The sequence below is a fragment of the Oenanthe melanoleuca genome, chromosome 1A (assembly GCF_029582105.1).
Source record: "Oenanthe melanoleuca isolate GR-GAL-2019-014 chromosome 1A, OMel1.0, whole genome shotgun sequence".
NCBI lineage: Eukaryota > Metazoa > Chordata > Aves > Passeriformes > Muscicapidae > Oenanthe > Oenanthe melanoleuca.
The window spans coordinates 49,104,263-49,132,171 of record NC_079334.1 but is presented as its reverse complement, the minus strand read 5'-3'; the positions used below and the strand labels follow the sequence as shown (position 1 = coordinate 49,132,171).

The following is a 27,909-nucleotide window of genomic DNA, read 5'->3' as shown; positions in this document are numbered from 1 at the left end:
GACAGACACCACCATTGTTTGATGGCAGCACTATGAGTGAAGTACAAAAAGGGCTCCAGAAACTTAGCTTTTGTGCTCTGCAGACATTCTAAAATATATATTTGAAAAATATACTCTACATTTAAATGCACCAGATGGAAAATAGCACCAAGAATCAACAAAAGATCAGAAGCAAAAATGCAAAAAATGTTAGACAAGAGTAGCTTTACAGAATGGAAATACACAAGATCAAATAAAGGGTTGTGATACAAGTAGCTGCAGAAGGTAAGGGTGTTCATCCTAAGCTGTTAGATATACTGATAGATATTGTCAATTCATTTTACCAATGTACCCAATTCCAAGCTGAGAACATTCTGTTTGGAGCCTGGTCTGATGGAAAACAAAATCTAAATTGTTTCTAAATTTCATCATCTTCCCCAAAAAAGGAGATAAAAAAATTTAGGAGGGAAGAAAAGCTGAGGCCTAAAAGCAATGCATGAGACTTTTGCTGACTTGCTAGAGGTCCTTTGGATGCAGCTCTAGGGAAGACATGGATGTTTCAAGTAGTGGAAGAAAGCAAATAGCACTCCTATCTTCAGTACAGACTAGAAGACAAGAATAAAGAATAAAAGAACTACAAACCAGTCAGCCTCACTTTGATTCCCAGGAAAATGATCGAACAAATAAATCTGGAAACTGTTTCCAAACATTTTCAAAGCAGAAAGCTGATGGGATAGCCAGTATGGGTGTAAGGATGAGAAATTATGCTCGAACAACCTGATAGGCTTCCATGACTGAGCAACTCACTTGGTGGATGAGCAGAGAGCAGTGGACACTTTTTATCTTGACTTCAGCCAGGCTTTTAACACAGTCTCTCTCCCATAGCACTCTCATAGACAACAGATGAAGTGCAGGCTGGCCTAAGCTGCTGGCTAAAGGTTTGTGATCATTGACACAAGGATCACCAGAAAGCCAATCACTAGTGCTGTACCCAGGGATTGATGCTGTGACCAATTTAACATCTCCATTAATGACCTGGACAGACCACACCCTCTGACAGTTTGCAGACACCACAAACTTGGGAGGAGGAGTTGATACACCACATGACTGTGTGACTGTTCAGATTGTGTGATTTAGCAAGCTGGAGAAAATGGAATCTCAAGAAGCTCGACAAAGGGAATGGTGAAGTCCTGCACCTAAGGGATGAAAACCTTCAGGTGCAGGCTGGGGGCTGGCTCCTGAAAGCAGCTTTTCAGAAAGATTTAAGTTCTGGTGGACACCATGCTGAACATGAGCCATCAATGCACCCTTGCAGCAATGAAGGCAAACAGCATCCTGGGCTGCATCAAAATGAGTGCCACCAGCAGATCAAGGGTATGATAGTTCTCTCTTCAGCACTGGATGGGCCACATCCAGAGTGCTGGGCTCCATGATACAAGAGAAACACAGACATGCTGAAAAAAAAATAAAGGTTAGGAAGGTGATTAATGATTTGAAGCATGTGAGCAACGTGGAGAGGCTGAGAAAGCTGGAATAGATCAACCTGGAAAAGAGAAGACTCAAAGGAATCTTAACAATTTATAAATACCTGATGGAGGGCAATAAAGAACACAGAGCCAGACACCTCTCAGTGATGCCCTGGGAAGGAGAAGTAGTAATGGGCACACAAAATTAAATGCAGGAAATTAATTATGTTTAGACAAAGGACAAAGATTTTTTTTATTTTATTTTTTTTTTTATTTTATTTTTATTTTTATTGTGAGAATGGTCAAACACGGGCATGAATTGTGGAATCTCTATCCTTGCAGATGTTCAAAACCTGATTGGGCTCAGCCCTGGGCAATCTGCTTGAGGTGACCCTGCTCCACCAGTTGGACTAGATGAGCTGAGAAAGTTCCTGTCCATCTTAACAATTCTGATTTTGATATAAAGTGTGAAAGAAAGTGAGACATTTCCCCTCCATAAAGGTTCAGGCAGCTAGTGGAGCAACCATAGCCTTTTCTAATAAGAAGAGCCATGTAATCTTATGTATGAAAACATGATCATCCTGGCCTTAATGCAGCAGTATTTCAGAGATGGCACTACTGGATTGAGTCATTACATTTAAAATTGTCTGGGACCTGACTGCTTTAAAGTTTCATAGAATTCATATCCCAATTTGTGCTTTGCATATCTTCAGTAGCAAGATTTTTGTACTGTTACTTTAGTTTTATTTGCTATTAGAATGAGAGCAAGTTTTTGCAAATGACATCCACAAATCTGAGAGGAAATTGTACTCCTCTTAGTGAAAAAGTAATTTACAGTAACCATGTGTTTTATGGAACTATCTACTACAGGACTAACGCTACTTGCCATGGAGACACAAGCACTGGCAATCACAAGTGATTGGTGATGGTGGTCCCATAAGAATCGGCTTTAGCAATTACTGCACTGAGGAAATGTGACCAGAGTTGTTCAAAAGGTTGATATTCATGCTTTTCCCTGACTATCTTTCTGCATTTCACAGATTTTGCCTACTATTGTTAGTTAATGTTAAGGACACGAGTCATCCATAAAAATAGCCCACCTATTTCTGTACAACCGCTACACTTTGCACCCAAAGTGTGAAGAAAGCCAGTGTGTTTGTTAGCACAACTCTCCCTCAGTGTTCCCTTCATTTCCCTGGTACAGATCCAGCGGCAGAAGGACTCAGACTCTTAATGCCTAATACTGCCATCTAGCTAATGGTTGCTGCCCACAGCAGGAGGAATTTCACCCTCTGAGAAGTGGCTCAGTAGGGAGGTAACTGACAGCTTTAAAGATCCTTCGTAAATTTGCAGCGCTGGGCATTTCAAAATATTGATAACGGACTAGAGACCTTCACCACTCTAACCCCAGCTCAGTTCATACAGTGAGAATTGGGTCGGCTGCCTGAGTTTGTTGAGTTTTCATACAGGGCTTTGAAAACTTGCCACTGGTAATGAGCAGGGCCCGGAGCAGTGTGGGCACAGCCTCAGTTGCCTTTGTTTTAGAGCTGCGTACAGAGTCATGGTCTTTCTGTGTGCCCGTCCATCCCTCCAGTCTTTGTCCCTTGTCCTCCCTGGTCCCGTATCTGTGGGCATGTAGGGAGTGAGAGAAGGACTTGTTGATCCTCACAAAATCTGATGTCCCTTCCTGCCCCGTTCTGCCTTCCCAGGACGCCCTGATCAGACTTCAGAAATTTCTCTCTCACATGGTGAAGCCTTTTTTTGTTTAATTTTAGTGGGTGCTAGTGGTAGGCTTTTGTATGGCTCTCACAGCCTTAACTGTGACAGCAACCACTGAGACGATGCACCTATCTGGATCCTCAGATATTCTAGAAAAACGATGTCAGAGAGATGAGAACTACCTATTTGTGGCTGCAAGCTCTCAACAGAAGTAACTTGCGAGAGCAGTGTACGCTTCAGCATCAGCTCAGAAACGCAAAGCTCCGGTGCCTTTTTTTTAGGTCCATTTGAAATGCCTCTCATTCCTCTACCAACACTTGGCAGAGGATGCCAGCCAGGCTCGGGGTCCAGCAGGGAGTCAGCCGTGTGTCCGAGCCTGGCGAGCGGCGGGCGCGCTCCACAGCTGGCCGGGAAGCGGGGCAGGGAGCCCGGCACCAGCCCGGCCGGGCCCGAGCGGAGCAGCTGCTGAGCGCTCCCTGGCCGTGCCGTGCCGTGCCGAGCCGTGCCGTGCCGTGCCGAGCCGAGCCGAGCCGAGCCGAGCCGAGCCGAGCCGTGCCGTGCGCTGGCAGCCGCGGTGTCACGGCAGTCCCGGCGCAGCCCGCCTGCCCCGTCCCGGGCGGAGATGTTAGCCCGGCCCCGGTCCCGCCTCTGCCTCCGCCGGGAGCCGCTCGCAGCGATTCCCACGACAAGCCAGGCTCGACCCCCTTCCCAAACCCCGCCTCTGCTCCCCGCCCCGCCGCTCCCGCCCGGCGGCCGCCGCCGGTCGGAAACAGTCCGTGTGTAAACTCGACGTGTCCGGAAAGGTGCGCGCCGCTCCCCGCCCCGCTCCGCGCCCGGCCGCGGGGCGCGCCCGCCGAGAGCGATGCTGGACCCTTCCTCCAGCGAGGAGGAGTCCGATGAGCTGCTGGAAGAGGAGCGGCGGGACGTGCTGGTGGCGGCGGGCGGCGGCTCGCCGCGCTCGCTGCCGCCGGCGCCCCGGGACGCGCGGGGCAGGGAGGCCGGGGCGGCGCGGGCGGCCAGCCCCAGCCCCTCGGTGCTGAGCGAGGGCCGCGAGGAGCAGGAGCGCCTGCAGCGAGAGGAGCGGGAGAAGCGGCTCCGGCTGCAGCTCTACGTGTTCATCGCGAGGTGCATCGCGCACCCCTTCAACGCCAAGCAGCCCACGGACATGGCCCGCCGGCAGCAGAAGGTGAGCCCCGCCGCCCCGCCCCGCCGTGCGCTCGCCCCCCGCGGGACGCCCCGCTCGCCGTCCCGCTCCGCTCGCCGTGCCGCCCCGCCCTGGCGTTCGGCAACAGGTGGAGCGGGCCCGGCGGCGGCCGAGCTGCCGGAGCGCCTGCCGCTGCAGGGCTGCTGCCAGCGCCCTGCCCTGAGCGCACCCTCTGTCCAGAAATCCCCCGCTCACCGGCCTGAAGTCGTGTAAGTTTCTAGAGTTGCGCTCGGAGTCGCCGGGAGCGCGGGGAGCGGCGCCGGGCCGTTCTGCGCTGGAGGATGCGTTCCTGCTGCTCGGCGGTGCCTGATGGGTGGGAATAAACCTTCCAGAGGTGCCTCTGCCAGTCGCGTTCTGACCGTCTGTACACAACCCGAGCAATTTAAGCCATAAAACACGGGTGAACGAGAAAACTATTTTGTTTCATGAATTATTGAGTGTGCTCTCTGTACATAGAAACAACCAACATGCATGTTTGTAGTGAGAATGACCTTCTAATGAAGGTTGACCTAAGGTATTCTCTGTCTTTTGCATGTGAAGGACAAGCTTTTGAGAACTGGCAGGTGTGTGGTAGGTATTTATGCTTATTCTCTATTAATTTTGAGCTATTGAATAAGTAGAATACCTAAAGTTTTGGATTAAGGCACTGCATTTCCAGATAACTACTTAAAAGCTCAGTTCTTGAAATGTTTGTTCTAAAAAATTGGTTATTTACTTTCAGTTCTGTAAACAAACAAACTAATCCAAAACAAAAGAAACAAACAAAACCCCCATTCTACATCACTTTCCAGACGGATAGTGATAGAACACAAAAATTATTTAGTTCTACTTGGCTTTTATGATCTTGATACTTCCATATGTCTAAGGGTTTGCAAAATCCATTACTAGATGTTTTGGGGTATCTGAAGTATGCCTGCTATAGGTAATTGTGTTTAGTGAATTCTCAGACAAGTTAACATGGCAACATGGTAGTAGTAAGATTGTTTCTGGAAGATTGTTTTTATTAAGTGTTAGGTACTTAAACTCTGAAGCCTGAAAAGAGACATCTTGTAAGCAGAAAGCCAAAGAAAATCTGAAATGAAAATTTTCAATCCACTGGAAATTCCCTACCACAACACGGAATCATCATAGAAATTATATTTTGAAGAGACATCTGGATCCCTCCAAGTGTGACTTCCCACTGGACAAAGCCAAAGCAGACTTTCTGTAGTGTTGATTTCAATCTAGGTTCAAGTAGGAGGCTCAGAAGCCTCCAGGGATGAGATCTCACAACCTCTCTGTGTGACCTGCTCTACTGCTGCATTGCCCTCCTCTTGATTAAATTTTCTTAATCAGCTTCTAAGTTGCAGCTTGTGGCCATCAATTGCAAAAGATACTGAGCATTTAGAAGTTCTCACGGATCTAAGTCACTGAGTATAGGAACTGTTTTAAAAACAACTACTGTGTTAATTATTTTTATTATTAAAATGTCTGAAAAAAGATTACTGATGTGCAGCAAATGCAGAAAGAAAACTGTTGTGGATTTAACTATGAGCAATGAACAGACTGATTGACAAATTGACTTGATACCTAAAAATAAATATTGCTCTTGCTAATTGCTATTTTTAAGTGAACTCTGGATTTTGCATTAATTGCTGTATGTACAAAGAGACTTTTGTCATATTTAGTAATTTAGCTGCAGAACAAGGATGACTTGTCTTTTCCTGGTCAGGAAGTAGTGTTTTAAATAAGATGTAACGCAAAAAATATGTGTTTTATTGCAGGAGTTGCACTTCTGTCTAGATGTAATGAACTGCACATAACCATCCTTCCTCTTATTTGACAATTTTCTATATATTAGCCAGCAAATTATTGCATGTAGAGGAGTTGAACTGGTCATGAGTTTTGAGAGTTTAGAAAACCTGCTTTGATGGTTTGGAATTGTCAAGAGCTGTATCAAGGAGCCCTCTTTATGTCTAATTTCTGTTCTCTGTGCTGCACAGTGGCCCCCTGGCAGCTTTGGGAATGAGAGTACAGCCACCTGTCTTAAACTGTGTCCTGAAGACACTTTGGAGGTGTGACAGGTGGTCTAGAGAAGAGATGGCTGAGAGGGAACCTTATCTATTTATATAAGTATCTGAAGGGAGGATTTCAAGAGGATGCTCTTAGTGGTGCAGAGTAGTAAGACAAGAGACAGCAGGCAGAAGCTGATGCACAGAAGTTGCACCTGAATATGGGAAAGAACTTCTTTACTGGGATATGAGGAAGAGCTTCTTAACTGTATGGGTGATTGCACACAGGAACAGATTGCCCAGAGAGGCTGTGGAGTCTCCCTGACTGGAGATATTCAAGAACCATCTGGACACAATCCTGTGCCATGTGCTCTGGGATGACCCTGCTTAAACAGCGAGGTTGGACCAGATGACCCACTGTTGCCCCTTCCAGCCTTACCCATTGTGTAATTCTGTGACTCATATTCTATGGAATAAAAGTCTGCCTTATTTCCTGAATTAATTTTCTATCTGCCAAGATAGGATACGGTTATGGAATGTTCCTTCATCTCTTGCTCTTTGGCTTCAGTTCAGACTTGTGTGACAGCATGTGGCTGCTGTCCATTGTGAGCTGGCCTGAGGTTCCTTACCTGTGTTATGTAACTGGAGCTGTTGGCTGCAGCATGCCATGTCCATCATCACTTATCCAGGGTATGGTTTTGAATGAGAATCTGTGATGCTGTGTGGTTTCAGCCCCCTGCCTCTTGCTGCTTGTGAACTCCTTGTAGTGCTGTTGCACCAGCAGTCTTTCAGATAACCTAAGAATAGTATCCATCCTGCTTAAGAGCAGAAGTAATTTGTTCTTTCTGCCAGTTCATTTGGCATATTGCTGAGCAAGTATTGAGGAATGCAGTTTGCTTCCTTTTTAATGTGGAGGATATTATCCAGTAAGGGAATTAGATGGAATTCATATATCAAGTATCTTCAACTGCATTGTAATATTAGTAAGAAAATGGGTTACAGTATGGCTGGCTTCTTATGTTCTTGCTTTAGTATCAGATTAAAATGTACTATGTAGTATCTCAAAGCCACCATACTTAATGGACTGTGTTATACTAATTAAACAATTTTGAATGCAGGCAGTGTTTCACTCCCCTGTTGTCCTTTCTTCTTCCTTCTTTCTTCTCACTAAGTAAAATTAGCTCTGCTGTATTGTGATAGATAAGATTAACTAAAAAAGAAAATCAAACTTGAAGAAAAAACAAGAACTAGCATAATTCACCAGAGTCTATCAATTCCTCTAACTTGCTTTAATGACAAATTCAATGTAATTTAGCCCAGGGTTTGCTGAATCACATACTCTATAATATGGCTGCGTTTTTTTTTTTTTTATTTTTTCCCCTTAGTCTCTAGGATGAATATGTAATAGAAATACTCTTTTTTAACTGTTCAGAGTTAGTTGATGACCTGCTATTATATCCTGCCTTACTTTGGTTGCTGGTAGATTTTTGATAGAGAAGGGGGAATAATCAAATATTGGAGGTGTGGAACTGAAGCATAGTGTTATTTTTCAAGGTGAGGTGGCATATCCTGATGAAGATGGAGTTCTACAGAGTAGAGCTAGGATGTGTTTAGTAACATATTTTCCTTAGATACTCGTGGATATCTAGTCATGTATTTTCTACCTTGCAGACAAATATTGATGCATCATTTCATACTGTTCCTTTATAAAGCAAATTTTGTCTGTACCTGTTTTAAAGAGACTCACTTTTGTGAAGTTACCACTTTATGAGTCTCCTCAAACATATTTTGCCATTTTTTTCTTCTCTTCACTCATCCTTGTTTCTAGTCCTAACAAAAGAGAAGACAATTGTTAACTGAGCCCATTCCTCTTTCTTCTGTTCTCCTACTCCATCCAAACTGAACTGCAAACTGCCAGATTGAATTTATCCATATATTGAGACTTGGGTTGTGAAAAAAATCACTTGTGACTGTCTTCCAATAATGGAAAGTGGTGTATGTGAACATATATTAGATGTATGAGTGTATATCTACTGATTAGATGATGCCCCTGGTAACTGCTGTTTATACTAATCAGATTCTGCATCTGAGAGATGAATCAGTGTTAAAGTTCCTGGGGAAGGAAGGGGCAGCAAAGTGCTGCAATTAACTAGCAAAAAAAAGCCCAAAAAAACAAAAAGGTGTTCCTGTGTTTTTCTCTCTTAACATTTAATTACTCTAGTAATCCAGTGGCCTCACATAAATCCAAGACTAAGGGAGAAGAGTAGCACTCCTGGGCTGAACAAGACTAAACTAAAGGCTTAGTACATAAAAGCTGATAATTCAAGTCTTGCTTTCACAAATGATAGGTATTAGAAGTAATTGAACTGGCCACGTAGAATTCATCACCTAGTGAGTTTACTTCCTGAATGCTTGGTGACTTATTTTCATTCCATTCCATTCCATTCCATTCCATTCCATTCCATTCCATTCCATTCCATTCCATTCCATTCCATTCCATTCCATTCCATTCCATTCCATTCCATTCCATTCCGCTACTAAACCATGAGTAGATCAAAACCATTGACTTCTAGCTAATTCTCCAAAGCAGGAGCAGTAATAATCAGTAATTTATTTTCATCTAAATTTTGTGCATTCATTCTTTCCTCTTTCTTGGACTTTATCTGTAAAGGAGAGGTCTGTAATGATACATGCTCACTGCATAACACTGTCAGGAAATGCTGGTTGTGGGGATAGACTTCATTCTCTGGATTGCAGTTTCATTGCCAATCTCTGTTCTGTCTCAAGCCCTATATCTCCTTACTTTTGAGCTGGTGATGTGTATCTGCTTATTTATTGGCTAAGCATGTTTTGGAAAGAAAAAATTTCTCTTGGCCTCTGATCATGCTTCATTAGATGTTGCTTTCTGCACTGCTAATGTAGCAAAGAGAATACATCCAAAACCATTGTTTTCAGAAACTCTAGATACATTTCAGAGAAAAAACATAGCTATAAAACTTGTTCATCTGGTCAAAATTCTGTGTCATCCTGCTCTAAGCTCTGTATAGTTTTTTATTTTTAGTCAAGTGAGTATAGAGAGTTCTGGTAAATCCTGTCAAAACCCAAAATATGGTAGCCTCCAGACCTCTTTACATGAGACAAGATTATTCACAAATAGATCTTTCTACCCCCGTGAGAACTGGCTGTTAGGGGAAGAAGTTGGTTTTGCTTGCAGTAGGAAAGTTGCTTGCCATGGGCAATTGAATCAGCCACGATTGAAGAAGTACTGAAGGGTGATGAGAGAAGCAAAGCCTTCTAATAATCAGTGCTGCTTCAGAAATGACAACCCATCAGAGTTTTTTTTTTAATCTTAAATTCTTCTTCTGGCCTACCAGCTCAGATTGATCAGTGTGGCTTGGCCAGAAGCTGGAAAGGTGCTGGGAAAACCACGTATTGGTAAACAGCTGTTTAATGAAGTGAACATATTTGGACAGTCTGTAAACCTGGTCTGCCAGGATGAAAAATTTATCACTCTCTTCTTTTTCCTGCTTTTTTTTTTTTTTTTGTTTTCCCTGTCTATTTTACCTATACTTGCCTTTGAAATTTGAGTAGTTGTTATTATTTTTTGATGGGGCAATTTAATTTTTTTTTTTTTTTGTAAATTAATGACCTCAGGTTGTTTCTTTTTTTCTGTCATCCACACAGTTTTGCAAATGTGTTAACTCTGTTTGCAAGTACCTCATTTAAAGTGTCTTTAGAAGACTAGTTATTAGTTTTTTCTACAGGGGAGCTGACAAGAGGAAAATTGCCACCCTGTCTGTAGGGACTGTACAGGGGAATTGTCTGGCTGGGCTGCCTTGCATTTCTAACCCTTTGCAGTTGTTATTCTCACACTGTGGTTTGTGTATCTGAACTGCTGTAATTGGTGATTGAGAAGCAGAAATACCAAATCAGTTCATCTTGTCTTCAATACTTTCTCTGACATCATCTGTGAAATATACTCATTGATGCTCTGGAATAACAAAGCTGTTTTTCCTCCTCTGAACCACACTCCTTTACCTGCCTGAGGCGCAGTATATCAAAATATCAATTACTACATACTGTCATTAACTGTACACAATTGCCAGAACAGAAAATACTGTTTGGTTGCTAGTTTACTATTCATTGAGCAGTGTATTTCTGTAATAGCAAATTTTCAATTTTTCCCCTTTGCTCCCTCATGCAAACCTGTTGTCATCAGTTCTTTTTTGGGGGACACTACTAACCAACCGCCTTTCCATTTTCATGCTGGTTATTAGAGTTGTTTTTTCTCTTTCTGGCTTTGTACCATTTCTTTTTCATATTGGTGAATATCATCCTGAAGTTGCTTTCAGTATGTGCTGGTTTGCTTTTTTTAATGTACCTTTGTATTTGTGTTCTACTTTCCCTTAACCTTGTTTTTTCCTTGTATGTAGATATCCCTTACTTTGCTAGCTTAACAAACCTCTGCCTCTTGCTGCTTCCCCTGCTACCAGTGGAAAGCTAATAGCTCAGGGATGAGATTTGCTTTATTGACCCAAGAGGTATCCTTAGAGGAAGATGGGATGATGTGCTTGTTGTCTGCTAGGAAAGTACTTGGCTGGCTGCCTGGCCTCTGCTCATTGAGGGATGTGTTTTGGGGTGTTTGTCTTTATGCCTTGACTCTGGTCCTTACATTTCATGTACTGAGCCCCAGTTACTGTGTTACTCTGTCTGAACAGGTGCCAGTCTCTAAGGCTTTTAATCGTTTAATCCCGAAGTCAGTTCTCACGTAGGGCTTTTTTGGCACATCAGCTGCAAGCATGCCTCCTGTTTCTTTCCAAGTTACTCCTGCTGCTGCCAGCTGATGGCAGTGGCAGGCACAGGTCTGGCTCTCAGGCTTGTCCCTGACTTCTGGCTCTTGCCTTCCAGGACGGAGGCAGGGCGAGGAGCAGCGCCTGCTGGAGTCCTGCTCATCTGCCCAGTGCCTGTCTCCAGTTCCATTTCTGCCTGCAAGTGCTGGCACTGAGTGGAAAGCAGCCCAGTTCTTGTGCATTGCAGCTGATTCCCCCAGGTTTCAGAAGAGCAGCTGTGAAAAGGCAGTTTCCAGTTTGTTACTGTGTGTGGGAAACTCGGAGCAGCAGGAGAGATGGATTGTTTGCATGTCGGTACCAGGCTACATCTTAAGCTTGCATTTTGAAGGTTATTTACTCAGCCATAAGCATTGAAGGCTTTTCATTTTGTATTTAAAACTCCCTGGAAGTTGATGGTACTTACTCATAGAATTTATTCCTGCTTCTTATTTATTTTGCAGTGAGGAGATAAAGCATATGCTTCTCTTCAGCTGTTTGTGTGCATGAGTTCAAGAATGTTCTTGAGTGTTTTTCCTGTCAGGAAGGGGAAAGCATTAACAGCATTGTGAAAAATGAAAAGAGCTAAAGTGAGTACTTCTTTAAATAGTGACCTGGTGAGTCAAAATTAGAAAAAGAGAAGGTGATTATACAAAATTTTTCTGTTTCCATTTTTCTCTCAACTATTAATTATTCATTTATGTTCACTTGTCTTGTCTGTGGAGTTTTAGAAATAGATGATAGCAGTGTCTGTGTAGTGAAAGTGCTGCAGGGATACTCTGAGTGATAGACACAAAAAGAATCCTTAGGATAATACTTTTTTATTAGACTTGTTTGGGCCATAGACAAGGATGTGAAAGAAAGGACAAATCTATAGGGTATAAATGAGACCTCTGAAGAGATGGTGTACATCTACAATTGTTAGAGGAGAAATAGCCATCAGTGATAAGAGTTTCATGGACTGAGTTGAAGGTGTTGAGAAGGTGTATGGAACTAAATTAATTTTGGTGTAGGGGAACTTTTCAGGAAGGACAGTTAGAAAGTTAAAGAGGAATGAATTTGTAGCAGAGAAATCCATTGGTCATGAGAGTTAGGCTTTTCATTAATTAACAGAAGTGAAGAAGGAATATCTTAGGGGTGAGTTTGCAAGAAATATATTGGTCTAGAAAAGAGGATAATGATAAAACTGGTAAATAAGGGAATAGTCTCAAAATCCATGTCAGTGTAATGCAGAATAGCTAGGGCAAATAACTGATGAGAAAAATGGTATGCTGAAGTTGGACTGCATGAAAATCAAAGCAGTAGCATATAGTGCACTGGGGAAAACTGTGGGGTTTTTTTTCTGCAGAAAGTTGGAGTTGTTTTATATGTTTAGGTTTTTCAAATGATGAATTCATGAGTTTTCTTTTTCTAAGAAAAAGTTCACCTTCAGGCAGTCTACACCAAATGTTTATCTTGCTGGCTTTTGCTGGGAAACATCCCTAGTTTATGCCTATTCCTCATAAATTCCTTGATTTATTTGTAAATTATATATTCTGAAGCCTTGTAGCAAAGTTATTTCTTATTCAGAAGTGTTCTACAAATGTTCCCCACCAACTATTTAATACATCAAATACGTATTATTGCTAAAATATTAATAATGACCATTTAATTTTTTTATTATTTTGACCTCCTTATGGATGGAGCATAGGCAAAGAGAAGAAATTAAAAAAAGATTACGTTGTTTGGTGTAGATTTGATAATAAATCATCTTAGAAGTCACCTCCCCTTTCACTTTCTCTTCCTTCCTACAGTGTCATTAAAAGGCAGCGGATTTTTCACTCTCACCAGTGGGGAGTTAGAATAAATAGTGTTATTATTTAGAGATGGAAATTAACAAACTCCATTAGAATTTTTTTTTTTTGTAGTAATCTTCAGCTAGCTGTTGGAGTATTTGTCTAAATGGAGGCTTAGATTCTGCTTGCTGTGACTTAGCTCCAAATGCAGTATCATTCTCATAGCCACACGTGCTACACACAGTAGACAGTCTGAGCTTAGTGGTACATGGTTATGAAGTAACTAGATGTGTTTTTAGTTTAAAATATTCTGTGATAAAAGTTCTGACAATCTTCTTTATATGACTTTGGGTTCTTTTCAGCATACTCTGTCTCCTAAATTAATTTACTTTAAAAACACGACTTGAGATTAAAAGCTTGCCAACTTTTAAAGTTGTCTTTCTCAGCCATCCAAGGTTTTAGCTACTTAATAACTTAATGTTCCCAGGCCTTTTTCTGTGATAATAAATGTTACACAGTTATATAAATGTTATATAAAGCTATTATAAGACTGGCTATGTTTTGCTAATATAAGCCTTCCATTTTACCACATTTAATATAAAAACCCAAATACTCTGTGGAGAGCTAGGGTAGTGCAGGAGGGTATTTTCCATAATGACTTGCAGCTGTACTTATTACCAATCAGTAATGTGCCTGGCCAGTCAATCTTCAGGATATAAAGCAGTAGACCAGTTTTCCATCAGCTACAGGTATTTGAAGATGGAGATGCAGTGAAATCAGGTGGTTGCTGGCTGTGCTGGAAGGAGCCAAGGGACATGTGGTCATGTGAGGGACAGATCAGGTAAGATAATGTTGTATGAGGGACAGTCCAGGGTCAGGTGGCTGGGACAGGGAAAGCTTGGGGCAGCCAGCCAAGCAGAAAGATAGAAGGAACCAGAGCCATGTAAACTGCTCATAGATAAAGGAATCAGTACAAACTGCTAATAAGAGAATGGAGTCAGAATTAACAGAGAGGCTCATAAGATAAGGAGACAGTGTTGTATAAGGAAAAGGTCTGTAGAAGAAAATGTGTTGAGTTCAGAGTTGTATAAGGACTGAAGATGAAAATGTGTAGAGTTGAGGCTGGTAAGAAATGCAAATGAAAGGGCTGATGGTGTTGCCAGCCCTATCTGTCTTGTCTTAGCTGTGACAATATTCTGAAAGCTGAAAATTACAAGATCCAGCTGTATGTGTATATATCAATGTATTTTGCTCAGGTGTTGATGAAAAAAAAGTGTCAACTGTGTATTGAAAAGCTAATCTGTTTGTTCTGCAGATCAGTCACCCACTGTTATCAGACAATGTGAGTATTTTTGTGCATGGCTTTCTCAGACACCCTGAGTGTAGGATGTGTCTCATGGGACTTCTCTTAGAGCCAGATGAAAATTAGTTTGTCCCCTCTTTGCCCCCACCACTCATAGCCTGGGGTGGGAAATTTTTAAAAACTTTTCCTTGCTGAATTGCCTAGGTCAGTGGTAGGCTGTGAACAGAGGTGCTGGTTTTGCTTGACTCTTCCTTAAACTTTAATTTGAGTAACTGGATTACATCAGTCTTTCTTCTGCTTTAATATACTTTGCAGCCTGTAGATGAAAAAACACCTTGTAAGAACGAGAAGTATTATCTATTTAAAATAATAAATTTATTCAGATTATTACTAAACTTCCAGCTGGTTTATGTATTCTGGGTATTTAAACTCTAATGGTTTATTAACCCATTGATTGCTAACAACATTTGGTCAGAACTCAGTCCAGAAGGGCCTTCAAGAGGTGTTATAAAATCAGCAAACTGGGTAAAGTCTCCCTACACGACCCTCTTGCTGTTACAAGTGCACTTAACTATGCAAAGCAACACAAAAGTGTAGGATATTGTACAGGCTGGCAGGTTCTGTTTCACTGTACAGATGCACTTTTCTGGTGTCACACTGCTTGCCAGTGTAGATGTGACATCAGAGTCAGATTTATTATACAGCAACTAACACAGAGGCAAGAAAGAGAGGTGGAACTTAAATGAGATAAATAGCACAACAGGGACACAACAGTCTCCTTTCTGAGCCATTAAAGCAGGACAGCATATGCAATGCAAACATAAAACCAGCTGAAATAACAAAGTAATAAGAGTCTTGCTATGTCTGAAGTTAATTAGGGGCAACAAACTGCCCTTAATTACTGAAAGTGTGGGATCCTCAGCAAAGCTGCATGGGATACTAATTAAAAGAACTAATTATAAGAAATAGAATGAATAATTAATGACCAAGAAATCATTTTCAAGAGTATCTTCAGAGAGCAAATAAAGTGCCCTTGGAAAATATTGTGACACCCTGAGCCATCCACTGAATCTAATCCTGCAGATAGACCTGAACTGATTTGCAAGTTTGCTGTGCTTATGCTTTCTAGTGCTGAGGCAGGGACTAATAAGGGCAGAATGACAGACAAGATAGGAATAGTATTGCCATTTCAATATCAAATGCTCTCTTCAACTGTTTTCTTAATGTATGACTTCAATAGACCCTGCTTATTAAATATGCTGATATTTTAAGTATTTTGAGTAGTTGGCTTTGCAGCTGGAGCTGAGAGAGGTCTTTGGTGCTTGCAGAGGGCCTCTGGGTGGTATCCTCTGTGTTGATCAGTAGCATGTGTATCTGTAGCAACTGTTGGCTGTCAAGTGTATGGGCCACCAAATGGACTGTGATTTTTCTGTGTTTTTGAAAAAACAGCAACATGGAAATTGTCTGTCTGAATAAAAATTGAAAGTTTAAAGATTTATCTTCTCAAAAAAAAAACCTAACAAAATCAAAAACTATCTCGATTAATAAGGCTTTTTTGTCCTAAGCAGCTCTTTAAAGGGTCTAATCAGGGGTAAAGTTTTATCCAGTCATCTGTATGGGTGTTCCCACCTAGTTGGCACTACTGAATTTATTAATTTGAACTGGTTTTAATAGCCTTAATCGTCAATTACATTGACACATATATAGACATTTAGATTAGGAATAAATAAAAATAAATGCTTGGAAGTATTAAACCCCAGGAGCAATTTCCTAAGCTGGTTCTGAGTCTCTGCTGGAGGCTGAGGTGGGAGGCTGCAGGTACCCCAGAGTGGTGGGATGCACATGGGTCTTGAAGGGTCTAGGCTGGGAGTCAACCCACTGCTGTGTGATGTCTAAGACAGGCATGACATTTAGTTCTCAATGATTGATCTGTCATCACTGTAGTGAGCCCATCTTTATGTGGGATTAATGTTCACAGGGGGACCAAGCCCAGAACTGAAATACCTTTGCAATCCTTTGCAGTGTCTTTTAGTTGTTCTGAGCTTCAGTAGATTCACTGGTGTCTCCTTGGTCCCATAAGGTTGTGTGTTGCAGTGAATGGATTAGTATCTGCTTGGTCCCATAAGGTTGTGTCCTGCAGCTCTGAGTGCGTTCACATCCTGGAAGGAGGATGTGAGCACAATTGACTCCTGTCTGCTCAAAGTGAGACCCTGATCCATGGCAGAGAGTCCTGCTGTTGGTGGTGCATTGATGCTTCCCTGCAGGAATTCTCTATGGGATGTGAAAAGCCTGCATTTGTGTGGAGTTTTATATATATATATATATATATATATATATATATATATATATATATATATATGTATATATATATGTATGTATGTGGGAGGAGAGAGTGTGTGTCTGCATGAGACAGGCAGGGGAAAGAAGCTATAGGAACTATAGAAGGGGATTAGAATGAGTGCTGCACTCTGTGTTATGATCTCATTGGTTTTAAAGTTATGCATTAAGCATAAAATACTGAAATACAAGTTACTTAATGCTACTACTTTTTCAGAAATATCTTTTTATTTGTTCTGTTTATTGTAGTAGAACCTGTAAATTGCTATTTATTTAAAAACAAGCACACACTCCCAACCCCCCAAACCCAAGCCAACAGATCCAACATCCCAAACCCTGCAGATCTATATTTCTGCCTTGGCTTTTGTAGCTTTTTCAGACACAAAACTCCTAAACCTTGTGATAAGGAAGCACAGATGTTCGTATGAACTGTGTTAATAGTGAAGATTTTATTTTTATTAATATTGAGCTTTTAGAATTGATCTGACTCCTTAGGGCTAGGTCAGCATGCCTGTTGAAATGAATACAGTGAATTTCTATTTTCTCTTTCTGCTCTTTTCATAAGACTCAAATATCTTGCTTGATTTTGTAGTTAGGATGGATTTATACCTTGGCTGTAGACATTTGCTTTGGAAGCATACATGCTCTTGGTGTGAAGGATAATTTACTTTCCTAATTTGATTAAATTTGTGGGTTTTTTCCTATAGTGGAAAAATTAGTCCAACAGGAAGACAGCTATCAGAATTATGTAGTTAAAAAAAAAAGTAAGAAAAAATTCTCCTCCTGCACTGCACAACTGTGGAGATAGTGCTTACCTGTTACTCAGTCTGACTTTGAGGCTACAGAGCAGCCAACACAGCTGTCATAAGTCACTTTTTGGGGAAAAATATAAGTTGGTCTATTTTATTTTTAGTGGTGATGTGGTTAGGATGGAACAGCTCCTTCATATTGGTGGTCAGACTAACACTGCCTCAGTCAGTGCTAATAAAATAAATGGGGTAATTCCTATTGACTTTAATAGCTGGAGTAATAAGTATTCTCAGAGATTGATTGAAGAGGTGTGAGGAGCTGAATCTCTGAGCAATACAGATGGTCAGTGATGCAGATCCCTTTCAATCCATAGTGCTGGAGAGCCTGGAAAATGAACAGAATTGCATAATAGCATCAGAATAAGATAGGCACCCTCTAACCTTTCCTTTCTGAAAGGCTGAAGGATTCAGGGAGAAACTCAGTCATTTTGTCAATGAAGTTAACCCATCCTTGAACAGGATGTGCATTTGTGTGTAAGGCAGGTGTCAGGTAGCACATACTCACCACAGTCATTCACATGAATAAGTAAGGAAAAAAAGTAGTACTTAAGGAACCAAAACCAAAAACTGTCTCAAAATACCTGTAAGTTGCTTTCTAATTTTGGGTAAATAAGTTTGTGCAATCAATGCAGGAGAATGAGAAAGATCAAGATGGACTAAACTAATGATGCTTTGAGGAGGATGTGATAGTCTGAGTTAAGGACACCATTTCTGATGCAGCAGCTTCTAAACAGTTTAGTGTGTGTATTTGCAAATTGTATGCATACAACTTAGGAAGCCAAAGCAGGGATTTTTTTTGAAAGGTGGCACAAATAGGAGAGCTGTAGATTTTTCCCTCTATATATTGTGTGAAAACAGGTATTTTGTCCCCCTGCTAGTTCACAAGATTCTTTTTGAATCACCACATAGTTACCAGGGGATACATCTGCTGCCGAACAGCTCTGCTGCTGTATTTGTGCCTTTGACAGAGCATGGAACAAGCCAGGGTGACAAAGCTGCAGTGCCTCGGGTACACCAAGTGTGCATGCTGGCGAATATCATGGCAGAGTGAAATTGTAGATCTGCTGTGGGATGGAAAGGCTATATTGCAAAATTGTTGCAAAGTGAGGAATGTATTCAACTCAGACAAGTTACTGTGTATCATACTTGATCTGCAAGTGGGAAGGGACCTCCTGGGTTGAGTCAGTCTCATGTCTGAAAATAAGACATCTCTTTTATTAGCAGGTGAAATTTCTCTTAGTAAGTATTGCTGTTTTTCCTTTCTCTAATGTTGTGAGACTTTTGTTTCCCTGACAAATGCATTTGCAGGTTTGGTTTATACCCACTTCCTGTTCTGTCAGCTCTGCCCTTCAGCTGTAATAACAACTTTTCCTTCCTGAAGAATTTAGTAGAGGATGGCATCTTGTTCTGCTAAATGAAACAAGCCAGGGTCTGAACCATCCCTCAGGCAGTAGTCTCTCTTCTTCTCTGACTATCCTGCCTGTAGCTGTAGGTTTTTCAGCTGGAATGAATGCCCCCTTGTTATCATGTCACATTAACTTGGTGCCTGGAGTGTTCTAAGGCAGTGCATCTGAGCCTTCAGCTCAGAGCAGCCAAGGAGAATGAAAATCTTGCAGAAGTTGTTGTGAGTCCTGGCCTGAAGTTTAGGATTCTGAATTTCAGCCCATTTCTGTTACCACAGAAATGATAACAGAAAGTTACCACACAGTTACCACACACAGTTCCTGTCGTGGCTGTTTTCCAGTATGTCTTTTTATCCAATAAGTTTTTTTTTATCCACTCTTGTGTGCTAGTGCATCCCAACCCTGAATGCCAATATCAGTTTCCAGATTCAGAATATTTATAGTCGTATTCCCCTTCTCTGTAATGGTAACAGTGTACTTATGGTGAATTTTCAGCTACCTTTCCTTCTGTTTCTCCTTTACTAGTTACAGTCACATTTTTTGGAGTCTTTTTCCCCTTTGTGTCAGTATCTCTGCTGTGTAACACTTGTGTAGGTAAGATACACAGTATTCTCCTAGCTGGAAAGCAAGAATAAAAAGAAAACAGGTTATTTGATATTTTTATCATATCTTAAGTAGTTGTGGTAAATCAGTGACTTTTTAATCCTTCCTATTTTGGGTGAGATATTACTCCATTGCCCTTACCCTGATTCTAACCTTATTTTTATATCCTTGTCCTGAGGAGTCTATGCTCCTCTGCATATACCTGCTGCCCTCTTTTGGGAAGGAGTATACTTTGGCCAGTGCTTTCAGACTCTTCTAAAGAGTTTGCACACTGCCTCATTCAGGTCTCTCAACTCTTCAGATGACTGAATTGAACAACTCCCATTTATTCCTTGACATAGAGAATAAATTACCACTTCTCAGTTTCCAGGCTAAAGAGATCTTCCTGACAAAATGCAAACTGCTGAGACCAGATTTGTGTTCAATAACAATGCCTATCGGCAAGCTCTCAAAATAATTAAATGCTGTGGTGATAAAGAACAAAACATGTTCAGTGGCACAATTTGTATGAATCCACTTGCAGTGTTGCTGTGTGTCTTCCTTCTAATTTGTTTTTAGCCCAGCTGCCATCAATAGTCTTGAATTCCTGGTTGTCCAGTAAGCTTCTGAAAAGGTTGTTTTTGGCATTCTGCCCTGGCCACATTTGGCACACTGCAGAGCAGAGTTGATGAAACATCTGTTAGGTCGAGTGTTTTGTTGACCACAGGAGGCTAAATGGTTAGGACATACTGATTTCTCTATAGAAGGTGTCCAGACTTGTGAATTTTCACTGTACTTTTGCATATGACTTCAATGCTTGTAGCAGTCATGTGTAACACAAATAACATGCATAACAGCAGCATTTGGAGTTAATCCTTCCCTCTAAAATATTGAGCCAATGCTTTTGTTTTGAAACCCATTGACATGTATATATATGAGTTTTCTGTGCAACAAAAAACAGACTGGTGCTTCCTTCCTGACTTTCCTTCATTTGACACCATAACTCTGTGGTTGAATAGAGCACAAGAATGAGTTGCATATGTCCCTATGTCATCTTTTATTCAGCCTGTAGTGTGGTAATTCAGGCATCTCCCTGCATTGGAAAGTTGGCCTGTCTGCCTTACTCCTACTCAGCTCTTGTAAGTAATAATTTTAGGGGAAGCTGTTACAATTTATATACTGTGAATTTTTTCTGAAGGTCAGTCATTTTTTTTCTGTGCTTCTTGAGAATAGTGCTTGTGACCAAATGAATTACTTTGAAAGTCTGGTTCTTGTTCCTGTGATGGTTAATTGCACAAAGTTAAGCAAACCTCATTAATCACAACTCTTCCACTTCTCACACTCCTCAACTGAACTGGTTTTTGTGGAATGGCGTAGATGTCTTTTGGTTTAAGCTTGTGTGGTCTGGTCCTTTGCACCAGGAGGAAGAAAAGCTTTAGAAAGGGAAAAAGAGGCATCCTGTTACATTAAGTTGGTAGTCTCAGTAGAAGAGTTTGAGGAGTTAGAGTAACTGGGAGTTAGAGGGAGGAATAAGCTCTCTCTCTGGAAACTTTTCTTCGATCCTTCATCATTATGCCTCCTGTGCAGAACAGGAAGAATATCAAAGTGTTGCTCCTCTACTGTCAGTTTGAAAATATTAGAAATACTGAAAGTTGTGTTCTGTCTGAAGTTTGGAAAGGAAGTTGCCTCTCCAGAATATCAGAGTTAGCTGACAGTGCAATAGCTGTGTAGTAAGTGTCAGCTCAGTTCCTCTGACATGTACCTAATCACTGTGCCATTTTTTATTGTGACAGTGGAAGAGATGGAGATCTGGAATCCTATTCTGTTGCCTTTTGGTTAGATACATAAACCACCAGTACAGTCTATACCAAAGTTTTCTTAGGCAACTTTTGCAGGATTAAAGATAAGAATTTACTCCTGACTTAAACTGGGGAGGCTGGGAAGCTTTCAGCCAACTTCCTTTCATTGTTTCCTTCAAACATCCGATGTTATCTGGTCTCCTGTCATGTTATTAAATATGTTTGCTGTTCTGGAGCCTCTTAACCTTTTTCCCTTTGCCTGTGTGCTATGCCCTGCTCACATCCTGACCTGCAGGGGAACTTCATGGTTCAGTGGAATTTTGCACAAGTGGATGCTCTGTGAATATATTGTGATGTTGTAACTAAGCATTTATGGAGAGTAATAGCTTCAACACTATTTTATTTTTTTCTTTTCTTTTTATCTTTAAGAAGGGAACAAAAAAATGGTCATGCTGCTAAACTCTAATTAGAGTAGCTTTAGAGAGACCTGCTTGATTTGCCTTTTGAGCTCTGTGCTCTGTCAGGTAGGTTTTGATCAAATGCTTTCCTGCCAGCATTCAATTGTTAGCATTCAGTCTAAGTTACTCACCAGTGAATTATGGTCTGTGATGTGGTCCAGGTCCCATTGCTCTAGTTCTTTTCTCTTTACTGATTTCCATCCTTATTTTCGTTATTGTCCTGGTCTCTCACTCTGTGCTTCCTAGTGCTTTTATTTTGTAGCTTTTCAGAATGAATGTCCATGAGTCATGATTTGAAATAAAATGCTAATAATGACAATGTGCAGCACTTTGAAATAAACATTTCTGAGATTGTTCCTTTTAAGTGGTAGACTTTGAGAAAAATTATACCACTCTGCAATGATAAGGCAGTAGGTATTGAAAAAAAAGAACAGGCTGGTAAACTTTAACATTTTAATTTAAATAACTTGTTCTTGAATAGGTTTGCCAGCATCAGGAAGAGTGAGAATTTTCTTGGCCATTTCCTCTAAGCCAAAATCAAGAAATTGAATCATAATTGGTGCAGAATTAAAATTACATAATTATATGGTTTTCCTAATCTACACAGATCTGAATAATGGCTAAATAGTGTTATGCCCCCTTTGACTGTGGGTTTCTGTCTTCTGGAGTGTGCAGATATTAAATGCTAGCTCCACCAAGTTGTCCATAGGGATGTAACATGGTATGGCCATGAAGCCAGATGTTGTATTAAAATAGGTAAATTTGAGCATGGACTATGTGACATGAAAACTTACCAATTTTTGACTGTTTCTAGTCAGCTGTTGGGTCTATAGTTCTGGGTTTGTTTCTAAACTGAGATTTCCACATTCCCCTTTGTTTCTGTGGTTTCCTTCTCCCTGGAAGTAGTACTTTTAGAGGCCCACTGATGGATGGGAAACACTTCTGGTAGAAGTCTGTGTCCCTTGTCTTTTCTTATCTCTACAACTCTCTTTACGGCTTCCTTGGAAGTGAGACCTTGGAATGCAGCTGTAATTGAAGAAGTTTAGTGATATACTTTGCAGAAGTACAACTCCCATCCTAACTGCTGATTTCTAATTAAATACTTGAGATCATGTAATCTGTAGTTAACTGTTTTTCAGGGGTCTTAGTACATGGCATAAGGGTGGGCAGTGAGAGGGAGAATAATTTGTTCTAGGGGAGGCAGACTGGATTTTCCTTTACTGATGGTGATGAACACCCTTGCTTGAAAGTTTTGACTGAAGAAAACGTTAGAAGTGTTAGCAAAGGAAAACTCTCGTTTGGCAAAATTTATCAGAACTAAGCATGCTTTAATTTGGGTAGTATAGTGTTTCCTAGTAATTGGTATTTTTTCCAAAATTAGTTTACCTGGTTTTACTTGTTTGGAAAATGGTGCCTCTGAAGATCAGACATGAATAAGAACCCCTCAAACTTTTCACTCTTTTAGCCCTTCTGCTTTCAAGATACTAATTTATCTTGAATGATCTAAAATGAATAGGAATTACCAAACTGTTGGTGGTTGGGAGCCAACTGTTTATGACTGTAAAAATAAAATCAATTGTTAGAGAAGAGACAAGCATCTCAAAGACTTGGGTGATTTATACAGTGGTATCAAACAGTTATCTAAGGCAAATCTGTTGTTATTTGACTTTAAAATGCCTGTTGAGCTTATAGGCAGCTCAGTTTAGCAATTACTAATTGGTGTGTGACTTAGGAGCACCTGGAGGTGATGAAAGGGCTTCAGTGTTATTTGAGTGAAGCCAGACCAATATGAATGGGTACTACTGCACTGAAAATTAGGTGTGTGGCACTAACAGCCCATAGCCACATTGTAAGATATCTTCTTTTTTTGGTATTTCTTTCAGCCTCCTGTTCAGAGAGTGATATGTTTGACTCTACCTTGGAGGGAGATTTTGATTTTTGCTAGGTGTGTTCATTTTGGAAGAACAATAATATACTATTCTTATAATTATTCAGGATTTCTGGGTGGAGGAGAAAAATACTTGGCTTTAAACCAAATGGCTCATGAGGAGTCTAAATTTATTCTTTAACATGTGACTCTGGGATTTCACCCTATATAAGCAACATAGTCATCAATCTTTATTTTAGATTACTTTGTAGCTGTGTTTGTAGGAGTAATATGATTTGGGTACGTATGCCTGAAAGTCCTTGTTGTTAGAAGTTTAGACTGAATTTGCATTATTTGCATAGCTCTAAAATTTAGCAGAAATAGAGATCAAATCCTGGGGGAAAATTCCTTGTCAAAAGATGAGGTAGTGTTTACAAAAGGCTCACAGAATACTGATTTATTTTCCTTATTTTTCTGTCGTTTGATACCGTTTATGATTAAATAATTCATTTTATATTGAGGTTTTTTTGCTTACACAGAATGTTATTTTCTATAGTAAGAGAAGCATTGTTCCTTAAGTGTTAGCTGCCTTTGAGTGTGGATTTTCCACAAATTCTGGATTATTGTGGATGCTGTGAGCATGCTGCTGTCTTGTCACGACGCCAGAAACATCTGTCATTTTTGGGTAATAAAATGCTCCACTTTCAGAGTATTTTGTAACCTGTGATTCTGTATCAGAATGGAAACAGAGATGTAAAGTTTTGTGTCAGCCTTTTTAGTGACTATAAATTTTTTTTTTGTCCTGCATGCAATAAATGGATCTGTGTGCTTTACACTATCGTGCACTCCAACCACTCTTCTTATGTTTTATAAATAAAAGAATGAAGAATTTGTAGGGAATGTACTAATTATTGTAGATTTAAAAATCTTCCATGTAGTAGGATTATTTCCCTCACTTCATACACAAAGAGGCTTTATTCTCAAGTGCTGTAATGTCAAAGTGGCAGTATTGTCATGGATGTAATCAGTGACTCATTTCTGAGTTAGCTAATTTCAGTTCTGTATTTAACTGAAGAGGTGAGTTTGCACATGCAAGACGAGAAGCCTGGGAAGGTGATGTGTAAATTTGGGCACTCTTGTCTGGAGTCCCATTTAGTTAGAGGTGATTTGGTCAGCACACCTGTGTGCATCAGTTCATTCATGAAGTCATCCCCTCGTTTGGGATATTTATAAGGCATGTGCTGCAGGGTGACAGGCGACTTGCTTGCTTGGGTACATCAACTGCATGGCTAAAATCTCCACTGAGCACATGGAGGGATTTGAACATCTTCAACACTGAAGACTCTGACCTTTCTGACCATCTGTTCAGGGATCTGACCACTCTTGTGAGAGTAAAAAAAATTCTGTAGGTCTAGAGAAGAATTGCTCATGAGTTGAGTTCTGCAACTGTGGCAGATACATACAGCTGTGGTGGGATACAGCTGCCTGGGACTCTGGCTGACCTGGGCTGCCACTCAAGTTGTGGTAAGGAATGTCTGTGTGACACTCTGATAAGGAAATATATCCTGTATCCTGAAGTGTTGCCAAACTGTTTACAATATAGACTGTATCTAGAGTTGAATGTGGGCAATCATTTTTCTGGTGTGCTGCATTGTTATCACATTGTGTTTTGCATGGGGTTACTTCCATCAGACCAGAATTCATCAAATCCAAAATGAGTAAGACTCACAACAATATTTTGTTTGCACATAGTGGTGAAAGGTCCTAAGAAACCTCTGCTTTCTCTTATTCACACAGCATCACTTTTAGAAATCCTCATGTTCACTGGAACAAACAACAGGAACAAGCTACCCAATTTAATTTTGGCCAGATGATGAGAATTAAAAGTTTCTGATCTAATGATCTAATCATGGACTTTTCTAAAAATATGGATGTCTCTCTATCAGTGTGAAGTAGGTTGTATATTAAGGAAAGATTCTCCACCCAGAGGGTGTCTGGACACTGGAATGAGCTTCCCAAGGAAGTAATCACAGCACCAGCCTGACAGAGTTCAGGAAGCCTTTGGATAATGCTGTCAGATGCATGGGTGTGGGTGTCCTGTGCCAGGCCAGGAGCTGGACTTGGATATTTATTAGTCCCATCCACCTCAGACTGTTCTGTGAATCTTTGTGCATACTTCAGTGCAGCTCTAGTACAGTGCTGTAGATAAACACTTTTCACTTGGTGGGCTGGGATGCTTCAGGATCCTGAAATAGTCAGGCCTTAAATTTGAAAGCATACTGTGCTATCAGAAGTCAAGACAATTTTATCCTGATACACTTGAATAATAAAGATTAATATTCTATCAGCTGGAAACATAAGATTTTTCTATCATAGATATAATAAAGTTGTTAGAATTAGCAAGTATTTTTATTTAAGAAAGATGATTATTTCTTTTTGTATCTTGCCTTGTGCTTAATGTTATTAATTACCTGTTCCAATTATTTTTTCTCTGTACCTCTTATATGCCTCTTGCAACTTGCTCTGTCATATTTTAATAAAACAGCAGTTGTGTTTTTAATACAATATGAAATTTTATTAAACTTATTTAGCAAAATTATTTTTTTTTACATTTTTCTAAATTGCTTGAAAGTTTTTTTTTCTTTTCTCCTGAAGGAGAGCCTTATTTCATTTAAAGCAACTAGCTTTTTGGCTTGGGGTGTTTTTTTGGTTGTCTCTTTTTTTGGTTGGTAGTTCAGTGCTGGTTGCCTGCCTGTTTGAATTTTTAGGTTCAGAAATGTTGCTTTGAAGGAAGAAGCAATCTATCATGATGAATTTCCTTTCTTCCCCTCTGCTGGATCGAGTGGTCCTAGAAAAGATGCTTTCCCCTATAGTGTTCTGACTGAAAAGAAGTGGCTACTGCAGCTTTGGCATTAGGTGTTGGTCTGTCTAGTTGTTAATTTCATGCAGTTGGATCTCAGGAGATGATAGCACTCGTTCTTCCTATGGTTATCTGAAAAGTAGAATCTTATGTTTTTTGCAATTTGCTTGCTTTCTCCTTTCTCAAGAGTATTAATCTTATTGCAGTCTTTCTCTGGAAAAACCTTTTGAGGTAACTTGCTGCCTTTGAAACCTTTCATGGTGACTTCATTCTTCACAACGTGCTGTCTTAGGTTTGTCTTTAAAAAAGGAACAGAAGTTCTACCTCCTTTTGGCTGGTTTTTGAAAGCAAACTTTCTTGGCATAGGGGCTTTTAAAATTTAAACCTTCAAGTTTTTTTCCAAAGGAAAACTTAGTGCTTTTATGAGACTGCTTTACTTTCTTGAAACTTTTGACTTAGATCAGAGATAATGCCTTGGGGAATCACTCTTCAAGTAACAGACATGCAGATGACAGTGAATTCTAATGTCAGAAAAGATCATGATATGGGATTCCTGAGTGTTAGTAATATTAGAGCAAAATTGTCATTCAAGACTTACTCATTTTGGGTGGTTTTTGCTTCCTCTTTTTTTCAGCTGGCTAGCTTGTAAAACCAGATTGGATTCCAAGGACTTTCAAACTGTTGAGAGCAGCATATCTGTAAATGTGAATTATATAAGGAATGTAGCTTAAGGTACATAAGAAATAGAAATCAGGAGCTTAATCTGCAAGACCAAAAAAATAATGGAATATACATTCAGTATTCTTTGTGTTTCTGGTAACTCCTTCAGTGGCCAGTTGTGTTCTGTTATCTTTGTGTTGTCATGGAGTTCACAATCTCTCTTTTCCCTGGGAACTGTGCTCACTTGTATCACCCATGGGATGCTGTAATAGCTATGCACCATTCTGAAATGTCTGGTGCTGAAATTTCTGGTCAGGCTCTGGGAAATTTTAGTATTGAGCTCCTGACTAACTTCTTCCTGTGTTGATAGAAGACTGTCTTCCACTGTAGAATCTTAAGTTTACCTAAAATCATGGAGTTTGGCTCATTTATTAAACAGGTTTATTTTTCTTTTTTTTAATCCCTGTGTATTTCTTATTCTACCACTGTTGTTGCAAGTTGGTCAGCTTGATGAGCTTATTTTGAAGCCAAAGTATAACAGGCTTTTCTTTAAAAAAAAAAAATAATATGAAGGTCAGAGCTTTAAGCCTACGCTTGTGTAGTCTTAAACCATATTCATGGGTCATCATATGGCTTTTTGTTTAAAAACCAAAACAAAACCCTGATGTTATCCACAAATCTTCTTGGGCACAAACTAGTTTTATTTAGTATTTTATCCTAAATTCTCTTGACTATGAGGAAAAGCAATTTTGATTTTAGGTTTAGAAACTCTTCCTGCTTGGTTTCTTTGGAGCAGTTTGTTGGCTTCGGTTTAGCTGGAATATGAACCTCAGCACTGAGATGCAGTTGCTTAGAGAGGATTCTTACAAAG

General features: G+C 40.4%; 1 protein-coding gene across 6 annotated transcripts in view; it reads left to right on the top strand.

Moving 5' to 3' along the window:
* Positions 1 to 3,913: 3,913 nt before the first annotated feature.
* The window catches only part of CADPS2 (calcium dependent secretion activator 2), a 274,255-nt gene continuing 250,259 nt past the window's right edge, over positions 3,914 to 27,909 (top strand). For all 6 annotated transcript variants that reach the window (XM_056481832.1, XM_056481831.1, XM_056481828.1 and 3 more), the window contains exon 1: positions 3,914 to 4,350. In XM_056481832.1, coding sequence (XP_056337807.1) covers positions 4,027 to 4,350 — 324 coding nt within the window. In that variant the 5' untranslated portion in view covers positions 3,914 to 4,026. The remainder of the gene's footprint in view (positions 4,351 to 27,909) is intronic.